Raw genomic sequence first — 19,009 nt, forward strand, 5'->3', positions numbered from 1 at the left:
CCGGGCTGTTAACAGATTATCGGATCCAAACCGGAACCCGATAGCTTAACGGCGACCCGTTATTGTGGATGCCACGTGTCGGTTACCCATGACGAAAGCATTTCCATGACGCACCATTTATCGTCCTGGAAGTGGACACTTGCGTGATGATAATTTTGGTAATTTCATGGAACACTTCTACGACAGCACATGTATGACTATCTTGATTCTGTCATAAAATCGTCATGGATGTACATGCATGACAAAAAAATGACCTACTGTGACAAACATGTATCATCACGGAAGTGTATTTTTTTGTAGTGTTCGTACTCTGAAAGAATGACATGGCATCCAAAATTAAGCTAAATGGCATTTGACCGAATACCTGCCAAACGTGGTGCCCGCCATGGAGGTCATCGATAAGGGGAGTGTACCTGGGTACAAACGGCTCCACGGTGGACATCGTTGTCGTAAAGGCGAGCAAGCACGTCGGTCCTGGTTGCGGACATCTGACAATGCCTCTGTGGCGGCCGAAGAGGTACAACGACGACAACAGAGGTAGAGGGTGCGAATGCAAAGTAAGGGGGAGGGGAAGGGGCGAAGTGGAATGAAATGAGTACGGGAAGGGGATTTAGTGGGCCTCGAATGTCAGAGTCCTATATGACTGCTGCCCGGACTCCCGCAACCCCCACCCCACTTTGTCTCCACTTTGTGGGAGAAAGTGCATCTGGGCCGCTTGGTGGACCGACATAGGCCCGCGTTGGATCGCACAACACGTCCAGACCGTGTTGTCCGGACGATTGCAAGCGGTTTGAGGGTCGGCGATTTGGAAATGTAAAACAGGAGATGTAAAAATTTACATCTCCAAAAAGTGATTTTTACATCTCCAAAAAAGAGGTAACTCCAACAGATGATGTATATTGAAGATGTAAAAGAGCGATTCCAATAGATAATGCAAAGTGGAGATGTAAAAACTAGTGGGCGACGACCTAATTGAGGCGACGGGGAGGAGCGTCGGAGGGGGCGGCTGGGGTGGCAAATCGGGGCGGCGGAGCAGCGGCGGTGCATTTGCAATTCGAGGCGGAGAGAGAAGGAGGAGCGGCGACAGAGGTGGAGGAGGGCCTCTTTGGCCGGAGGAGGAAGCCACGGCCGCTGGCTGCAGCCAATCGCCCTCCGCGGCCGCGTCTGGCTTCGAAATTTTGGCCGGCTGAGATTAGTTCGCCGCCGGGTTACGCCCCCTCTCCCCCCCCCCCCCCGCCGCCGGCCGCTTCACGCCTCCATCGCGTGGCTTGGCGTCCCGCTGCTTCTTCGCAGGCGGCTTCAGCGCGACGACGACCGGCCGAGGTGAGGCAAATCCGGGCAGCTACATGGAGGCGGAGACCAAAATTGGGGACCGTGGTTGTGCCGACGGTGGCTACAGCGAGGTGGGTCAGACCAGCGACGGCGAAGGAGGCGACGAGGTCATCGGCATCGGCCATGGCGGTGGCGGGCGGTGGTCGCGCGGAAGCCGGCTGAAGGCTGTTGGGCGGTTAGCGCACGACTGGCGTTCTTATATCTCCTATACGTGAAGATGTAAATTTGCAACACCAGGTGTTGTATGTTACGTCTTCGGAAGATGGAGATGTACATTTTTTTTCATCTCATATCTGTTGGAGAGAGGTTTTTGGACCGTGAAGATGTGAAAGTTAGTTATTTTTGCATCTACATCTTCTATCGGAGATGTATTGAACTGGTTGGTTGGAGTTCCAGCGGGAGCCGTTCCTTGCAGATCCAATGGTGCACGAGGCAAGTTTTCAGATTTTCACCGAATGCTATTTTTCACTGGATTCTTCGGAAAAAAAGGCCACGTCCTTCCTTCACTCTCTTTCCATTCTCAGCCAAGGAAAACAAGTCATCCAATCGCCCACGCGCACCCGCCCCACCAGCCACGACCGACCCGCAAACCCTAGCCGCCTCGACCTCCGCCTCCGCTTCAGCAATGGTCGGCGCCTTTGCGGCTCGACGGCGCTGCTGGATACCCCTCCCGCGCGCTGGCCTGTGCTGCACCGCACAACCGGAAGCCCGGCGGCCGGCAGGACCATGCAGGGGCATGTCGTGGGTCGCCCCGGCCGGCAGAAGCTCACCCCCGCATCCTTGCTCTGCAGCAAATCTCGGTCTCGTCCACACTCGCAGTTACCCCCATCAAAGGATGAACTTTTCCATGTGGTAGCTCATCTTTCCCCAACCCCTCTTTGCCCCCCCCCCACCCCCCTGCGATTTGGGCTGGTGGATCCCCTGGTTATTCTCATCGGACAAATTGCTTCTCCATGTGGATCGTTGCAGACTTTTATTTTCAAAATTGCTTCTTTTATTTGTTTATTATGGGATGTAGTTTGCTTGCTCTACTATTCGTTGTTGTATAAGGGTTGCAATTTTGTTTTTCGCAGGTTGCTCTAACGGGGTTCTCCCCGTCGCTGCGATTGCTGTTAGGTGTGACTCTCCATGAATGCACCGGCAGCATCCTTGGGCCAGCCTCTGGTCAAGAGGAGAGATCCAGATGAACATATGTTAAGGTACATTCTTTCACCAAAGGAATGCCTCTTTATTTCTGTCCGCTTTCTTCTTTATGAAATTCTAACTGAGTTTTTGCGGTTGCCACTGCACTATCATGATGTACAAGTAAATAAACTACTCCCTCCGTCCCAAAATAAGTGTCTTAACTTTGTACTAAAGTTGAGACACTTATTTTGGGACGGAGGGAGAATATATGTAAGTGAACTTGGTCATATATTGCCACCAAGCGACTGCACTAGCATATGCTTTCCGAGATGCGTCATATAGTCTAAATTTTATAAAGAAAGCCGTACAATATTATGCTTGAGTTCATGTGTGTGCACACTCAGTTAGTTCTATATCATCTCTTTGATATGAATCATTGCCAGATAAATTCTTTTGTGGCATGAAGTATTATCAATATTAACTACTTAGGGCGTCCAATTGCCATCTTTGCTTAGGTCTCGGCTCTGGGCTTCTGTTTTTATGTACCTTATGATCATTGTTAGGATGCAACTGTGCTGGCATATGCTTGTTGAGTTACATATGATTTCTTTTTTAGAGATGGTCACATGGTCTGGATTTCATGAAGAAATTCGTGGAATATTTTGCTTGGGTTCATGTTGATGTGAATCAAGTTGAAAACTGTGTGCAAGCATAACCGGATATACTAGTGTATAGTTAGCTTTACATGGATACATGTTCCTCATGATTGATGCAGTGTCAACTTAATGTAACATCTTCTATGTGTGCAGGCACAACAGGCTAACGAGAGGCAGTTGATAGATCACTATGGATCAAAGCATCCCAGGGAGAAACCTCCAGGTCCATCAAATGCAGACTGACTGATGCGAAGTGGAAGCGTGAGCTGTAGTTGACTGTTTCTGAGGGTGTTCAATCTGCTCCATACTTGGATGACTCAGCTTCAGCTTTTCCCATTGTAATGTATGCATTTCCGTGTCCACTCAGATTGTTCTATTATCTCTTTGATATGAATTACTTGCAGAGAAATTCTTGCATGGCGTGAAATACAACCATGGGGTGTTCAATTGCCATCTTTGATTAGGCTGGGGATTCTTTTACAGGATGCAGGTTTTGTACCATATGATCATTGAGTTGCATATGAATATATGATTTCCCCTTTTGACATGGGCATGTGCCATGTAGTATAACATTTACAAAGAATGACATGGAAATTGCAAGTAAATGGTTACTCTACCCTATTGCTTCTTTAGGACTGAGACATGGTGATAAGAATCTAGAGATGCGTACTCCTCTGTCACAATAAGATCAAGTCGCCTGTCATATTGTTGATTCTTGTACAGATTAAATTGTGAGCAATTAGGACACATACCCTTCTTCTTGCCATATTGTTGATTCTCTTACAGATCCACCTCCCATGTTGCCGGCAAGGGTCTGTATGCATTAGTGGTTTAGTATGGTGTTCTAAAGAAGACCGCCCCACTTTGTGGCCACTGCAGCTGTTAATAGGGAGGCCACCCATCAGTGTCACTAAATGCTGTGGCAATATCCTCTTCTTTTCTTCACTTCGGGGATGGCCGCAGTTCTACCCCTGACGCCGCTGCACGTAAGCGGGATGTAATTGTCTCGTTGACTCTGCACTGGTGAGTTCTTCCCTATTTCCCTCTTTGATGCTTTGCCTCCTTATGTTTGACATGATCTTCTTTCGGAATTTATCATGGTTTTGGTGGTAGCATGAATGGTTTACTGTTTATAATTTTTATGTTCTCTACCAAGTTTGCATGCTATGATAATTATGGTATAAGGCTACTATAAGTTAAAATGGTGTTTGTCTTAGTTATACGGTGCATTTCGATCCTCACCCGAGGAACAAAGCTGGCAGCCCCTCATGGGTTTATTCAAATCCTTGCAAAATGATTTTTTTTAGCAAAGTCATCTAGAATGTTAATGACATCATATGCTCTAATTCCACTAGGCTGATTCAACGTGAACATTTTGTAATACAGCTATTACTTATTTGATTTTGTTTCTAATACTAGAAATTTGGAGGCCAAGGCAATCAACAAACGATGTATCTAACTACAGGCACTCGACTTCAGATGGTATGTTCTGAATTTAACTTGCATGGTTTACTAATTAGTGCAGATTTTATGCATGCAACTGCAATTTAGTCTGTGGTATAATTTAAATACCTTATGGTTCAGATGCCACTTTTCATTTGAATTCCTTCTGGTTCTGTAATCTTATTATCATTTAGGATAAATTTCTTATGTTTCACCCAATATGTAAATCTCGCTTGGAAATGTCAAAATAGTCTTCACTAATTATCTAACCACATAAACTCTGACCAGAGAAATGAAAACAAAACTCTCCCAGCATCCCCTCTGCATAAAACCAAGCAAATCATCAAGTTGGTCTTTAGCATTTGCATGCTGTTCTGGAACAGAAATTTACGTCGAGAGTAACAGTGTCACCAGAAGTACATGGTCCAGATAATCTATACTGGCAATAGTCAATATATTCACAGTTTCCTTGGGGCATTTTCTTTCTTGAATTGTGGTTCAGTAACTCGAGCATCTCTTTCCTAATTTCCACAGTTTCCTTGGGGCATTTTCTTGCACAACTTGCATTCGATTATATCCTTGTGCTGCAAATCTTGCCAGAAGCCATATTCTGCAGCTTCTCCTTGCAGCTCAGCCATAACCTGCAGAAATTATTATTAGTAGCTAGCATGAGGTGTGACCGTGCAAGCATTGAGCAGAGCAAAATCCAAGGCTGAGCAAGAGCAATTAAATCTGAGTCACAGAGGAAGGCAGAGCAGTATAACATCATAAATTGGAGGAGTGTTGCATGGCTCATATTTTAAAAGTCTGAATCTGTTCCTGGGAACTAGAATAAACAGAAAACCTATGGTTGATATCTACAACCATTTTTACATAACGAAAAATAAGGCAAACTTGCCAGCATCTAAACAGAGACTTATGGCCAACTAGACTTTATGATGTAGGCATGTAGCACTACAAATCTGAGTCAGAGTGCAAGGCAGAGCAGTAGAACATCATAAATTGGAGGAGTGTTGCATAGCTCATATTTTAAAAGTCTGAATCTGTTCCTGGGAACTAGAATAAACAGAAAACCTAGGGTTGATATCTACAACCAGTTTTACAAAACAATAAATAACACAAACTTGCCAACATCTAAACAGAAATTTATGGCATTGCTTGAAGAAAAACATCAGTGTGTAGCCATTAATCAGGCAAGAGAATATGGAGAAGACACTGGCCACTTTGTCCACCTTGGTGCTTATTTCAGTGTAAAGTCAAAATTTTGGAATAAGAGAGATTACCTCCCAACTTCACCTTGTGCAGGACTCTGCGGGCTTAGAATAAACCGATGCAAAACATTGTGTCCTTTGCTGTTAGCAGCTCGAAACATTCCTGGCCACCGCGGGCAGGTCTGCACCATGTGCATACCGAGAATCAAAGGCCTGAGCATGGCCATTCTTTTGTTGACCATTCTGGTTTGTATAATTCTTTCACCTATAAATTCCGCAGTTCCTCCAATACCCAAAACCTGCAATTAAGAGGTGCAAAGATATTATAAAGTGAATAATAGAGCATTCAAACTAAAACAACTTTTTACAAACCTTTATATTGTCTTTGGGGAGGTAACGATAAGGACAGCACTTCTGGGTTGTCCATGTAGTCGTTTTTGTAAAGAACTTTTCATTTTTTGAGGTATTTATGATGCTGACATGAAGCCTCATGGGCATTTGCACTTGTCTTCTCGCCAAGGTGGTATGCAGCAATTTGTCCATTGGCATATCCAAAATAGACCTTTTCAGATGAAGAATCTGCAATAAAACGTTTTGAGAAGATTATACAATATGGATATGCAAAAGATATAGCTCTGAGTGCTGTTTTAACATTTTACACACACCTTGTTGTCCCATGCTTGGGTGCTCATCTTCCTTCTAGCGTAGCAGCTTGGAGAACTAACTTTTGCTTTATTTGAAAACCGCCCATGCCCTTGACCCAGTTTCAGTTCAGGACCAGGGGGCTGCTCTGTAAATAAACTTTCCACCTTCCCATTGACATTCAACATATGAAACAGACCGTCATCCATAGGTACAAAAGAATCCTCAGGAGGAGGTGCACCTTTTCCATGTTTCTTTTTGCAGTGTGTATCCTTTTCCTTTCTAGCAAATGACTCATCACGTGCACGCCATACATCTGGCTCTTGCGCTTTTTCATGACTGAAAATACCATCATTGTAAGCATCTAACTGTAGAATCTTCACCAACTCAAGAACTTTCTCAATAGAGTCCATCCCTGGAAAAGCAATGCCTTGGTCTAACTCTGGGAGCTCCAATCCTTCGCGAAGACAGTGCATGTACTTCATGGCATATTCGCTCAGCTTGTTCCACTTGCGCACGAGCTCATTCATCCATGGAATAAAATAGTCGAGGCGCATAGAATTTGGCTGGGAATGTTCATGTACAGTGCTTGAAAAACTATCTCAAACCTTGGACCTTCTCCCAGATAAACAACAAAAAGACCTACGAACTTGGGGTCTATGCGCTCCCCACCCTCGATGATGGAGGTGAATGCCTTTCTTAGGTAACGCAAACCTGTAAGCGACCCTCCAGGGTCACCATTGCATATATCATAGTGGTTACCTCCAAAGGAAAGGACTGTGTGGTCCGAGCACTCTATGTAGTTCTTCTGGTCACGGTCCGGTTTCAGCTCATGCACCTTACCATCAATGCAGTAGGCTTTCACCCACCAGTATCGACCTTGCTTAATAAATGTGATTGTATCTTTTTTATACTTGACCACTGTGCAACACGTGCCCTTCTCTGGAGTGGTGAAGACGTGTTTTTTTCTGCGGAAGAGTCGAGTCACATCCACTCGGATGCCTTTCTTATAGTTCCACCACCTCGCTGATTGGACATACTTCTTGTAGTTAGCCTGTACCACTTTAGGGGGGCCGCTAATATCCAAAAGCAGCACATCCTAAATATGAATCAGGAATTAAAAAAATAGATCAGTCAATGTACCCTAGCAGGAAAAAGGTGGACAATGAACACTACATCATATATGCTGCTGTATTTTTTGGTTGAGTAATCATATGTGCTGCTGTTACTGTCAAAGAGCAATAGCAATTTGTTGTGGCATAAATTTGCGCAAAGTATTCTCAAGAACTCCATGATTGTTTTTTCGCAGAGAGCGCTGGCTATGTTTGAGTGCCAAGTCTTGTAGTATCAGTGAATGCATTTATAATTTGGAGAGTCGGTGCTTACAACAGTAGTCCCAGGTTGGTTAAATTGTATAGCATGAAGGTTAAGGTTATTTGCATAAAAATAGATTTGTCAATAACCATATGGACTTTTTTTGACAGTACCATATGGATGAGTTTGTCATAATGCCCGACCTTCATTTTAGTGTGTTACAATTCATTCCTCTTTGAGATGCAAAATGTAGAAAGACAACTAATTATGTGCACGATATCCTATACCTATACATTTTGATTTTCTATGCCATGTTAGCATTTGCTTAATCATGAACAATCTTAGTGCATATGTTCCTTTCAGTCGAGACTCCAACTAACCTTTACTTTTGCTTATTATGCTTTTGAATATTAGATAACTTTTACCATTCTACGATATTTGATATGTGTTGGAGTAATCAGTTTAGAAAAAAGTAGGAATTTGGCTTTTACTTCTGCTAATATAATAATCATATTTTTGGTTTGTGGCGAAGACTCCAACTTACTATTTTTTATTTATTTCTGAAAGTGTTTCCTTCTGATTATGTTTGCTGGATAGAACAGATTGTTCAAAGTGGTAACGTTTTCTGTTAGAGTTAATGACCAGTTGGGTCCTTTTTTAAAACTAAGAAAGGTTTAAGACAGGGGCCCCCCTGTCCCCCATTTTATTCAATATTGCTATTAATTTCTTGCAAGAACTTGTAGAGCTATTTCTCAAGGAGAGATTAAAGGGGCAGTGCCTAATTCAGTAGTAGGTCTAGCGATGATTTAACTGAGGCTGGAGAAAAAAATGCTAGAAATCTAAAATCAATTCTGATTCTGTTTGAACATTTAGCTGGTTTAAAAATTACTTCTCGTAAGAGTGATATTTGTTGCTTTGGTGAAGCTGGGAATGATCTAGAAAGATATAAGGAGATTTTTACTTGCAATATTGGATCATTGCCTCTTTAAATATTTAGGGATTTCTGTAAATACTGTTAAATCTAGGAATAATGATTGGAATAAAGCTGAGAATATAACACGGAAATCTAGCAAGGAAATTTTCTAGACTATGGTGGTAAATTGATTCTTACTTGACCCTGTCTGAGTAATATTCCCTTTATGATGTCAATGATTACTTTGCCCATAGAGCCTTCTGAATAATTGAGTTTTTTATGAGAAGGATGTTGTGGCAGGAGGATGACAGTTAGATGGGCTGATGTTTGTCCTAGGTGGCTTGGGGATTGAAGACTTGCAAGTTATGTACTGCCTCTCTATCAAAATATGACATTTTTGCATTTCAATTTGAACTGCAAAAACGTCTTATATTTTGGTATGGAGGGAGTATATCTGTTGATGGATTTGGATTAGAAACTCGAGATGGTTTATTGCAAGAGTTAATTCAAAGAAAACACTGTAACAGGAAGTTGCTGAGTGACATTCGCATTGTTTTTCATGGCTTGGTTAGTTGTAAAGAGTATTTTGTAAGTATTGTACTCCCTCTGTAAACTAATATAAGAGCATTTAGATCACTATTTTAGTATTCTAAACACTCTTATATTAGTTTAGAAAGCAAGATTTTCATGGTTCTGTAAGGACTGTTGTAGTGGCAGTATTTGTATTTGTAAGAAATTTATTGTAACAGGCATGCTAAAGATTTGGATGGAATGTGCGACTCGATCGGTACTATTTTTCCTACAGCATACTTGGAAGTAAATTTGGCCTATTTCATCTGCAGCTCTATTTGTAAGAATTTTTTTGTAACACCCATGGAAATGTTAAAGATGTTGAGTCATTGAATTGTAATTCTTTCTTTTTCTGAAAGGAACATTCTAGCTAGATTGCGAGCAACAAAGTACATAATCACTAATTTTGAGTTATAAGTCGTATGTTCTGGATTCCCTCGTCCCCTTCACTATTTTTGAGTGTATTTGCTGGGTTTTCCTACCGCATCAGCTAAATGAAGCGCCCAGGTTTTCCTAGCCGAAACACATATCGTTTTGGTTGGCCAAAACAAAACAAAACGATAGATTTTAACAGCGTCATTTGATCTTCCTATTGGAAATGGCTAGCGCACAAAGTTTGACAGCTGCCCCAGAACAAGAAACCATGAGAAAAACAGAAAAAAAAAGCAACTAAACTTATCTATCTTGAGTCTGCTGAGAGAGATTATATTGAACAAACAGGAAATAAGCGGTGAATTGTTCCGCTATGATCAAGAAATTAGCAATTATGAACACGAGTCACTCTATGATCGAAGAAAGTGACAAAAGACAAATCGGTCAGCAGGTATTATACCTCGCTGTCCAGGGATGCGAGGAGCTCAGCCAGGCTTGGGTCTTGCTTCTGCTCGGGGGGTTCTCTCCGGTTCTCCCTCTTCTTGCGACCCATGGCTGAGCAATGGCGGAACTCCCTCCGGTCTTGCCTTCTTGCAGCTGATCGTCCGCTCCTCCGGTTCCTGGCAACTGAGCGAGCGCCTGATCGGCCGCTCCTGATCCCCGCGCGCTGGTCTCGCCGCGCGTCCTCCCTCTCTCGGGTGATCCCCGTGCACAGAAGCCGCGCGTCCTCCCTCTCTCGGGTGATCCCCGTGCACAGAAGCCGCGCGCTGCTCGCGCTTGCTCCGGCCCTTGACGCGCCGCCGCGCGAGGGCGGGCGCGAAAGGCTCCTCCGACTCCGCGCGTCGCGCGCTTGCCTCCGGCTTGACGCGCCGCCGCGCGAGGGCGGGCGCGAAAGGCTCCTCCGACTCCGCGCGTCGCGCGCTTGCTCCCGGCTCTTGACGCGCCGCCGCGCGAGGGCGGGCGCGACGGGCTTCTCGGACGCCGCGCGTCACAAGCTTGCTCCGGGCTTGACGCGCCGCCGCGCGAGGGCGGGCGCGGCGGGCTCCCCGGACGCCGCGCGTCACAAGCTTCCTCCCGGCTTGACGCGCCGCCGCGTGAGGCCGGGCGCGACGAGCTCCTCCGACGATGCGCCTCCTCCGCGTGCAGGGAAGCCGCTCGCGCTTGCTCCGCCGCCGCACCTCCTCCTATTCCGTGCGGTTGATCGCCGTGCAGGGAGGCCGATCGTCTTCCTGTGCGGCGCAGGCGAGGTTGTTGCTGGGCTCTAGTTTGGGTGTTGCCGCCGGTGGCGGTTACACAGGGTTTTGGTATATAGGGCGGTTGGTTGGTTGGTTGGTTCGTTTCCCGCCTCCGGCCTGCGCCTCAATACAGCAGGCCTTCTTCCCGGCAGCTTAATCTTCTTTCTGTCAGGCCGGCCCAAGCTGGCTGGGCCGGAGTGGGCCAAGTAGGACGTAGTACTTATGTGCGTGGAGGGTTGGTGAGAAGGTAGGAGAGGAGAAACGGCTAGTGGCTGGTGTGTGTGCTCGTCTTCCTGAGGAAGGCGACTCTCTCCTCCCCCCTTGTAATTCCTCTTGTAGCTCAAGAGATTTGAATTCAATGGCAAGTGAAACTGTCTAAATGTTGTTTTGCTCAAACACAAGTTGCTTATTTGGGGCACATCATTAATGGACAAGGGGTTTAATTCTACTGATCCAGCAAAAAAATTTGCTATTCAGGTTTGGCCTACTCCTGTATCTGCTAAGGAGGTTAGGGGTTTTCTGGGTCTGGCTGGTTATTACAGAAAGATCATTCGTCACTGCGTGATTGTGAGCAAACCCTTGACAAATCTGTTGAAAAAAGGGGTACCATTCCGCTATACAGCAAATGAACAACAAGCTTTTGCACTACTTAAGCAGGCCCTGGTAACAGCTCCTGTTTCGGCTCTTCCTAATTTCTCTTCAACTTTTATGATAGAAACAGACGCTTGTGATGTGGATATTGGGGCAGTACTTATGCAGAATGGGCATCCGTTGGCTTATGTTAGCAAAGCTCTGGGCCCTAGGAACCAGACTCTTTCTGTGTATGAAAAAGAATACTTAGCAATCCTATTGGCTGTTGACCACTGGAGACAGTATTTGCAGGTTTCACAGTTTGTAATCCGAACTGTCCAATGAAGTTTGGCTAGTTTGTCTGAACAACCTTTGCACACCAAGTGGCAACAATGTTGCTGAGAACAGTGTTGCTGATTCACTTTCCAGAAAACCACATAGCTCTCTTGATGTGTTACCAGAAATGCACCTTATCTCTTCAGCTCAACCTGCTTGGCTTGAAGATATTATGCAGAGCTATGTGGGCGATAAATTTTGCACTGGGTTACTTCAGAAATTGTCCACCAGCTCCTCTTTTGATAGTAAGTTTACTTTGACAGTTGGCATTCTTCGTACTGAGAACTATGTTTGGGTGGGTGATGTTCCAGAGTTGCACAAGCAAATTGTATCTGCTTTCCATGATAGTCCCAGTGGAGGACACTCGGGATTATCAGTTACTTATCGCCGTATCAGAAGTTTATCGCTGGAAACACATGAGGGGATTTATCAAACAGTATGTGCAACATTGCCTAATTTGTCAGCAAGCAAAGCTTGAACGTGTAGCCTACCCTGACCTGTTGCAGCCATTACCTGTCCTCAAACTTCCTTGGAATATGGTGACAATGGATTTCGTCGAGGGGCTACCACCATCTCTGGTCATCGATAAATTTTCCAAGTATGGTTATTTTGTTCCCATGCACCATCCATTCATAGCAGAAACAGTCGCTGAAACCTTTCTCAATTCAGTATATCGCCTGCATGGTGTGCCTCAATCTATTGTCTCGGATAGAGATCGTATCTTCACTAGTGTCTTTTGGCAAGAATTGTTCTCTAAGTCTGGTACTCAACTTCGAATGAGCTCTGCTCAAGTTAATCAACAGGTGGAATGCTTCTTACGATGCTTTGTCAATGCTCATCCTACTAAGTGGGCTAAGTGGATTCCCCTATGCGAGTTCCGGTACAACACCAACTGGCATTCTGCCACACGTACTACTCCCTGTGAGATTGTGTATGGGCATGCACCTCGTCACTTTGGTATCCCCTCGGATGCAGTAATTCAGTTTGTGGACGTGCAACAATGGTTGGATGATCGCAAGGTGGTGTTTGATTCTGTCCGTCAGCATTTATTGAGGGCTTAGCAGCATATGAAAATCCAAGCTGATAAGCACCGCACTGAACGTGTGTTTGATATGGGCGAGACGTTTTTTCTGAAACTTCAGCCATATTTACAGTCTTCAGTGGCGCCATGTGCCAACCACAAGCTTGCTTTCAAGTTTTATGGCCCCTTTGAAGTGGTGGAGCGTGGGTGAAGTGGCCTACAGATTAGCCCTACCACCTATCAGTCATGTGCACCCGGTCTTCCATGTTTCACTATTGCGCAAGGTCCTTGCACCGGGATGTCAAGTGATTTCTTTACTCCCTGCTCCTGATGATCAGTTCCAGTATCCAGAACAAATCCTTCAGCAACGAGTTGTTCGTCGGTGCGCTGATTCCCTGATCCAAGTACTCGTCAAATGGAGCGATGCGCCTGGAGAGATGGCTATCTAGGAAGACAAAGTGACACTTCGCCAGAAGTTTCCACGTGAGCCGGCTTGGGGTCAAGCCGCTTCTAAGGCGGGTGGGATTGTTAGCGACCAGGAGAAGCGCGAAGACGGGTTGCATGCTTTTGTATGTACTTGGAAGTTGATCTACGAGGGAGATAGCTGCGGACGCGAATAGATTAGATCCCGCCGGTCGATCGTTAGCTAGAGCTAGCCATCTTTTTCTTCTCTTCAGCACTCGATCGCTAGTCCAATGCCATTAGAGTTAACCTTATTGTCTACTCTCTCTGTTCCAGAATATAAAAACGTTTTTGATACTATGCTAGTGTTAAAAACGTTCTTATATTTTGGGACAGAAAGAGTAAGTGTCTATCATGTTTATTTCGTCGCGTCAGTTGGTTCATGCATGTTGCTGAGTTGAGACGTGAGGCTGCGGCGGTGTGCGTATAGTGTGATCACGTGCACACATACAAGCTGAGTGTCTTTTTTTTAGTGGACAAGCTGAGTGTCTAGTCAGTCCTGTTTAGTAGGGCATCTCCAAAGCGAACCTTCAAATCCGTGTAAATGTTTGGACCGTGTTGTTCAGAGGCAGTTTGACATCTAACGCCGCCCCGTATCGATTCACGGACTAGTCCTCTGCAAACCAGAAGCAAATTAGGGGGGTTTCACGGTAATACAGGCCATCATCACGTAGGACTCCGACACTCCCGGCCCGCCCAAAACCACGCCGGGGCCCCGTGTTTTCCCTCTTTCTCTGCATCAGGGCCATGCAAGAAGTCCACCATCTTGAAGCAGCTGCATCACACATGGCATTTAAATTTGACGCATTATCTTTGGCATGCCCGGTTCTCACAATGATATCAACATGCTGCAGTAGTCTCTATTATTTGCTAGGTTGACTGATGGGCAAGCTCCACCTTGCAACTATATTGTCAATAGGCATCAGTACAACATGAGTTACTATCAGTTTGACAATGTCTATCCTTTCCTCGTCATGCTGATGCTGCTCTCCTCCTCCATGGCCGTCGCCGACGATGAACCCCCATTCGGGCCAACCGTGGTTTAAAAAATATACGCGGATCAAAAAAAAGGTTCACAAATTTAAAAAAGATCACGGTTGAAAAATATACACGAATTCGGAAAAAGTTCATCAATTCAAAAATATACGTGATCTGGAAAAAAGATCACGAATTTTATAAATTCAGAAATTAAAAAAAATCATGGATTTGAATATTCTTATTTTACAATGAACTTATTATAGAGACGGGAGGGACAGAGTTGGTACACCTTTCTCTCCCGCAAGCTTTTAACGTGCATGGTTGCAACGAATGGGTCCTCACGATCGAGTAGATCAACGGGGCGAGGCCCATGGCAGGGCATGGAAACTTCATGGCCAAGGGTAACCACAGTAAACCTAAAAAAAGGTGTGAATTTTCATCAATCTATAAAAACCGAGGGAGTCGGTTTTTCCCGTAAACCATTAGCTTGCTGGTTTTTTCTTGAACGAGCAGCGATAAAGCGAGCGGCCAATCGGGACGAGGGACGAGGGACGAGCGGGCGAGCGATGGGAATGCGCTAATGGGCCGGCCCAGCTGTGCGCTAACAGGGTCTAAAGAGAGCTCAGAGCTCCCCACGGTCCGGGGTCTGGAGAAAGAAATTCAGCAGCGGCCGCCGCTTTGGTTGATCGGTTGCTGCCGCCGGCACCGCTACCTGCTGATCCCGCTCCCTTGTCGCGCACCGGCACCGCTGCTGCTCTCCCGCCTCGCACCTGCCCCGGCGGCCCAGTCCCCGCGGCAGCCGCCGCGCTGCAGGCTTGTCGCCTTGGGTTCAGGTGAGGTTCAGGGCTTCAGCATACCGCGATGTGTCATACTTTAGTGTTGAGCTTAAATAGAAAATTTGGAGATTTTGTTTTCAGTTGCATGTGTGAATGTGCAGGACTATTCTGACATTTTGTTGTTAACTCTTGTGGTAAATACTGTATCAAATTATGATCAGGAGATTTTTTTTTCTGTTTGCTACCTTTTGTATCTCCGTATTGTTATTTGTAGTTTCTGTCATGTTTTATCTATTTGGGAAAATCTAGATTTACTGGGCAATGTTGACTAAACCGGGATGCTCCACTCATGCCATAATCTGGACCTTTTTTAGGGTGCGTTTTGACCTTCTGTAGATTATTCTCGTCAGGACCATTCTGCTGGAGATTTTTGGATCTGGATTGAGACTAACACGGATTAATGACCGGATTCTAAGATTGCTCTTTGGTGACCGATCTGCTTATGCATCCTTTGTCATGGCAAGCAGCATTGCAGTAAAAGGAGTTAATAATTGGGGCAGGCCAAATTGGCTCCGCGTCCTCCCTTGTGCCAGTAATTATTTCTGCACCTCCATCTATGCCACCAAAGGCAAACAATTTGACATCACCAAGGGAATGGATAGATCAGAGATGAAGGGGCGAACAAAGCAAGTCTTTGTTAGCCATGCCTCTTATCCTGTATCTGAAGGCAACATCCTTAAGAAAACCACCCATCGGGACGGTTCTATATACAAGATAAACTATGGTCTTCTAAAGCTATGTCATCTTACTCAACGTGATGAGAGTAAGTCATCTATCATGTTCCATTTTATTTTTATGATGCTTACCAGCTATATAGTTTGGTTGATTGATTTAAAATGAATTCTTGTATTTTAAAAAATGCAATATATATCTGGATTGTTATAAAGAATTTATGAATTAGCAAAAAAATATCATGCTTCATTTGGATATATAAATTTGTCGATATACCATACATGATTAGGATCTTGTCACTAGTTTTAGTCCTACAAATAAGTTTCCCTTGTACTCATACACCAACAACTTCCATGACTCAGAAAAATTATTCTTCTTCTTTCTAAACTGCACAAATATGTATTGAGAAGCATAATTATAATTTTTTTGTGTAAATTGTTTGTATAAAACATTATTTGTTGTAATATAACATGTATTTTTTTTCATGAAGCACAACTAGAGCCGATGATGTTCTCAAATCCTATGAATTGTTTCCCGGATAGGGATAGATGCATGGTACATTCTGCAACTGCTATGATGCAGATTTTCTCGCTGAAATTGGAAAAAGCTAGTACCAACATCGGCTTGGTACAACTATATGGATATATAGCAGTGCGTGATTGTCATGATTCATTGCTTAATTATGTCTTCAATCGTAGCAGAGATGATCCCATCATTGTGGAACAGGTGCACATTTTTACATATATATGCAATTATATTTGATATTTCATTCATTTAATAATACAAGTCAATATCCGCTCGAGTTGTTCCCCTACCTCTATTGTTTGATATAGGGTTGAAATCATAGGATTTTCTCTCTCTTGGGATTCATTTGCGCTATAGTTTATTGAAATTCTATTCACTTCTACCTTTTAGGAAGACTCCTATGCTTTTCCTGTCCACAATCAAACATCCTTTCAGTCTCTTGTACTGAAGATGGGGTGACACTCTAATCTTGTGCTTAGTGTAACGCTTTTCTGAATCCTGCAACCAAAGAGGTCAAACATTTGCGGTGTTGGTGATGGTGGCACCACTTTGATGATCTTATTTGTACTCCCTCCGGTCCATTTTACTCCGCGTATTAGATTTGTGTCAAGTCAAACTTTGCAAAGTTTGACAAATTTATATTAAAATATATGAACATCTACAATACCAAATATATATTCTATGAAACTACATTTCATAATGAATCTAATAATATTAATTTGGCACTGTGAGTGTTGATACTTTTTTCTATAAATTTGGTCAAAGTGGAGATACTTTGACTTTGAACAAAAACTTATATGCAAACTAAAAAGGAACGGAGGGAGTATCACTATATGCATTCGTTTATGCAAATGCATGTGCTTTGAGGATCTTATACAATGATGTGTTTTTTCCTTTGCATATGTTATGCAAGTTTGTGGTTAGTTATCTTTGCGTGATTTATCGAAGTTATGTTTTATATGCAGTCAAATTATGTTTGTTGGTAAAATATCTCAAATAATTTTATTTTGGAGGGTTTTGATTTTATGCTATCATTTATTTGAGATCTTTGTCAATTGACACAACGTAGAGCATATGCTTCACATATTTCTTACTTTCCATGAGGAGCTACTAAATAATAATAGGTTTACAGGGTTCTCTTATTGAGATGACTGGCCCTAAGAGAGGCATCACAATGGTAGCCCCTGCTCTAGTTGAGTTTGACATGAGGATCAAGAAAGGAAATCAAGAAGATGATCTACAACTAATTGATGGTGCAATGGAGTACCATGATCTAGTCACACCTGAGTATCCATTCACGCATCGGATTAATGGAGATTGTGGTGCGGTTGACATCACTTTAGCCCTCGTTCGTTGGGCATTTGAGGCCACAATAGATGTTGTCATATTGAAAGTGCAGTGTGGATTTGATTTATCTCTCAGTTCGTGTGTTTTCCTAATGAATGGTTTACATGAGATTCAACTCTTTCGTGGTAGTGTTGTTGAGTCATGTGGTTTAAGAAGATATGTGATTGCTGTAAAGAAGGATACTTTGATGTATTTGAAGTTCAAGGTAGGCCAGAATAGTTGTAAAAATGATCTTGATCACCATTGTTCATTCAAAGCAAAAAAGCATGGGCATGACTATCAGCAAATCATGCTTGAGCTTGAGTATCTCAGCGAAGGTGACTTGGTCGAACTTGCAAAGGTAAATCACTCGTTTCGTATTCGAACTTTGGTTGTGTTACTTGTTGAATGTACGTGGGTTGCGGCAGAAAACAAATAAATAGATCCACAAAAATGTGCATTCTTCTATTATTGTACCACCTTTAGTGTTTACAGAGTACTACCTTTGTAAACAAATGTAAAGACGTCTTATATTTGTTTATAGAGAGAGTATTTTTTTTACTCGTAACTCTATTAGAATTGTGTGGGTTCAGATTTGTATCATTTTATTAATAATATGTAATATCTATTTGTATGACTGTACTTTTTATTTAAAGGTCCGGCTCGAGCGTGGGCCGGCGCATGCCCACGACGACCAGGATGCGATAGGCGCCTGCCCCGGCGCGGGCGGATGACGGCGGGAAGAACGGGTAGAGGTGGAAGATGACATGTTTATTTTTTTGAAGGGATAGAAGATGGCATGTAGGTGGGGGTGATCTGCAGGCGACACACGCACAGGAGATACGTATAGAAGGGCCTTATGTCGTCGCACGAGTTGCGCTGTATTGAAGCGGAGACATGCATGGCTCAGCAGCAGTCGGCTGGAGAGCAAATAAATCGGCCATGTGAATATTATGTGATGCCCATTTGTCTGCACGTACGCACGTGGATGTTGGGATCTTCTGACGACACATACGTTGTACCAATCGCTCGGGAGATTAGATGATCCAGAGCACATATAATATCATGGAAATTAGTATTTTCTCTGATCCATATTACTTGTTGACTTGGGCATCGCTCAGCGCCAAATTCTTCATCTGGCTGGCTCTTTTGGACCGTTGCTGGACTAGCGAGCGTCTGGCCCGGCACGGCCTGCCTCATAGCCCACCTTGCATCTTCTGTGATCAAGCCGATGAGTCCATGCAGCTCATCTTCATTGGGTGCCCTCTCTCGCGCGCGGTCTGACACGACGTCTACTCCGCCCTGCGCCTGACTACTACCGGCTCAATGCCAGTTTGTAACTTGACCCTCTTCTTTATGTTTGAGTAGTTGTATTTGTTCTCGAGGATAAGAATTAACTCCTTTATGCTTAGAATAATTATTTCCATGCGATCCAATATGCTCTTGTCCATGTTCAAGTTAATATTATAC

The 19,009-nt window shown here is 44.0% G+C and overlaps 1 protein-coding gene and 1 long non-coding RNA gene across 7 annotated transcripts; both read left to right on the forward strand.

Moving 5' to 3' along the window:
- Nucleotides 1-1,834: 1,834 nt before the first annotated feature.
- LOC125507418 lies at nucleotides 1,835-9,408 on the forward strand. Of its 6 annotated transcripts, none has more exons than XR_007282914.1 (6): nucleotides 1,835-2,184; nucleotides 2,406-2,531; nucleotides 3,267-4,136; nucleotides 4,533-4,595; nucleotides 7,719-7,809; nucleotides 8,924-9,408. It is a non-coding gene; the product is annotated as an uncharacterized LOC125507418 (long non-coding RNA). The 6 variants fall into 6 exon arrangements; XR_007282913.1 differs by having other exon boundaries at nucleotides 8,937-9,408; XR_007282915.1 differs by having other exon boundaries at nucleotides 3,267-3,603; nucleotides 3,900-4,136; nucleotides 7,719-9,408.
- Nucleotides 9,409-14,795: 5,387 nt separating this feature from the next.
- On the forward strand, nucleotides 14,796-18,894 carry LOC125507419. Its single transcript, XM_048671999.1, has 5 exons — nucleotides 14,796-15,013; nucleotides 15,367-15,779; nucleotides 16,179-16,414; nucleotides 17,346-17,900; nucleotides 18,196-18,894. The coding sequence occupies exons 2-5, from the start codon at nucleotides 15,473-15,475 to the stop codon at nucleotides 18,271-18,273; spliced, it is 1,176 nt and encodes a 391-aa protein (XP_048527956.1). The 5' UTR covers nucleotides 14,796-15,013; nucleotides 15,367-15,472; the 3' UTR covers nucleotides 18,274-18,894.
- Nucleotides 18,895-19,009: the final 115 nt, after the last annotated feature.

The sequence above is a fragment of the Triticum urartu genome, chromosome 5, assembly GCF_003073215.2.
Source record: "Triticum urartu cultivar G1812 chromosome 5, Tu2.1, whole genome shotgun sequence".
NCBI lineage: Eukaryota > Viridiplantae > Streptophyta > Magnoliopsida > Poales > Poaceae > Triticum > Triticum urartu.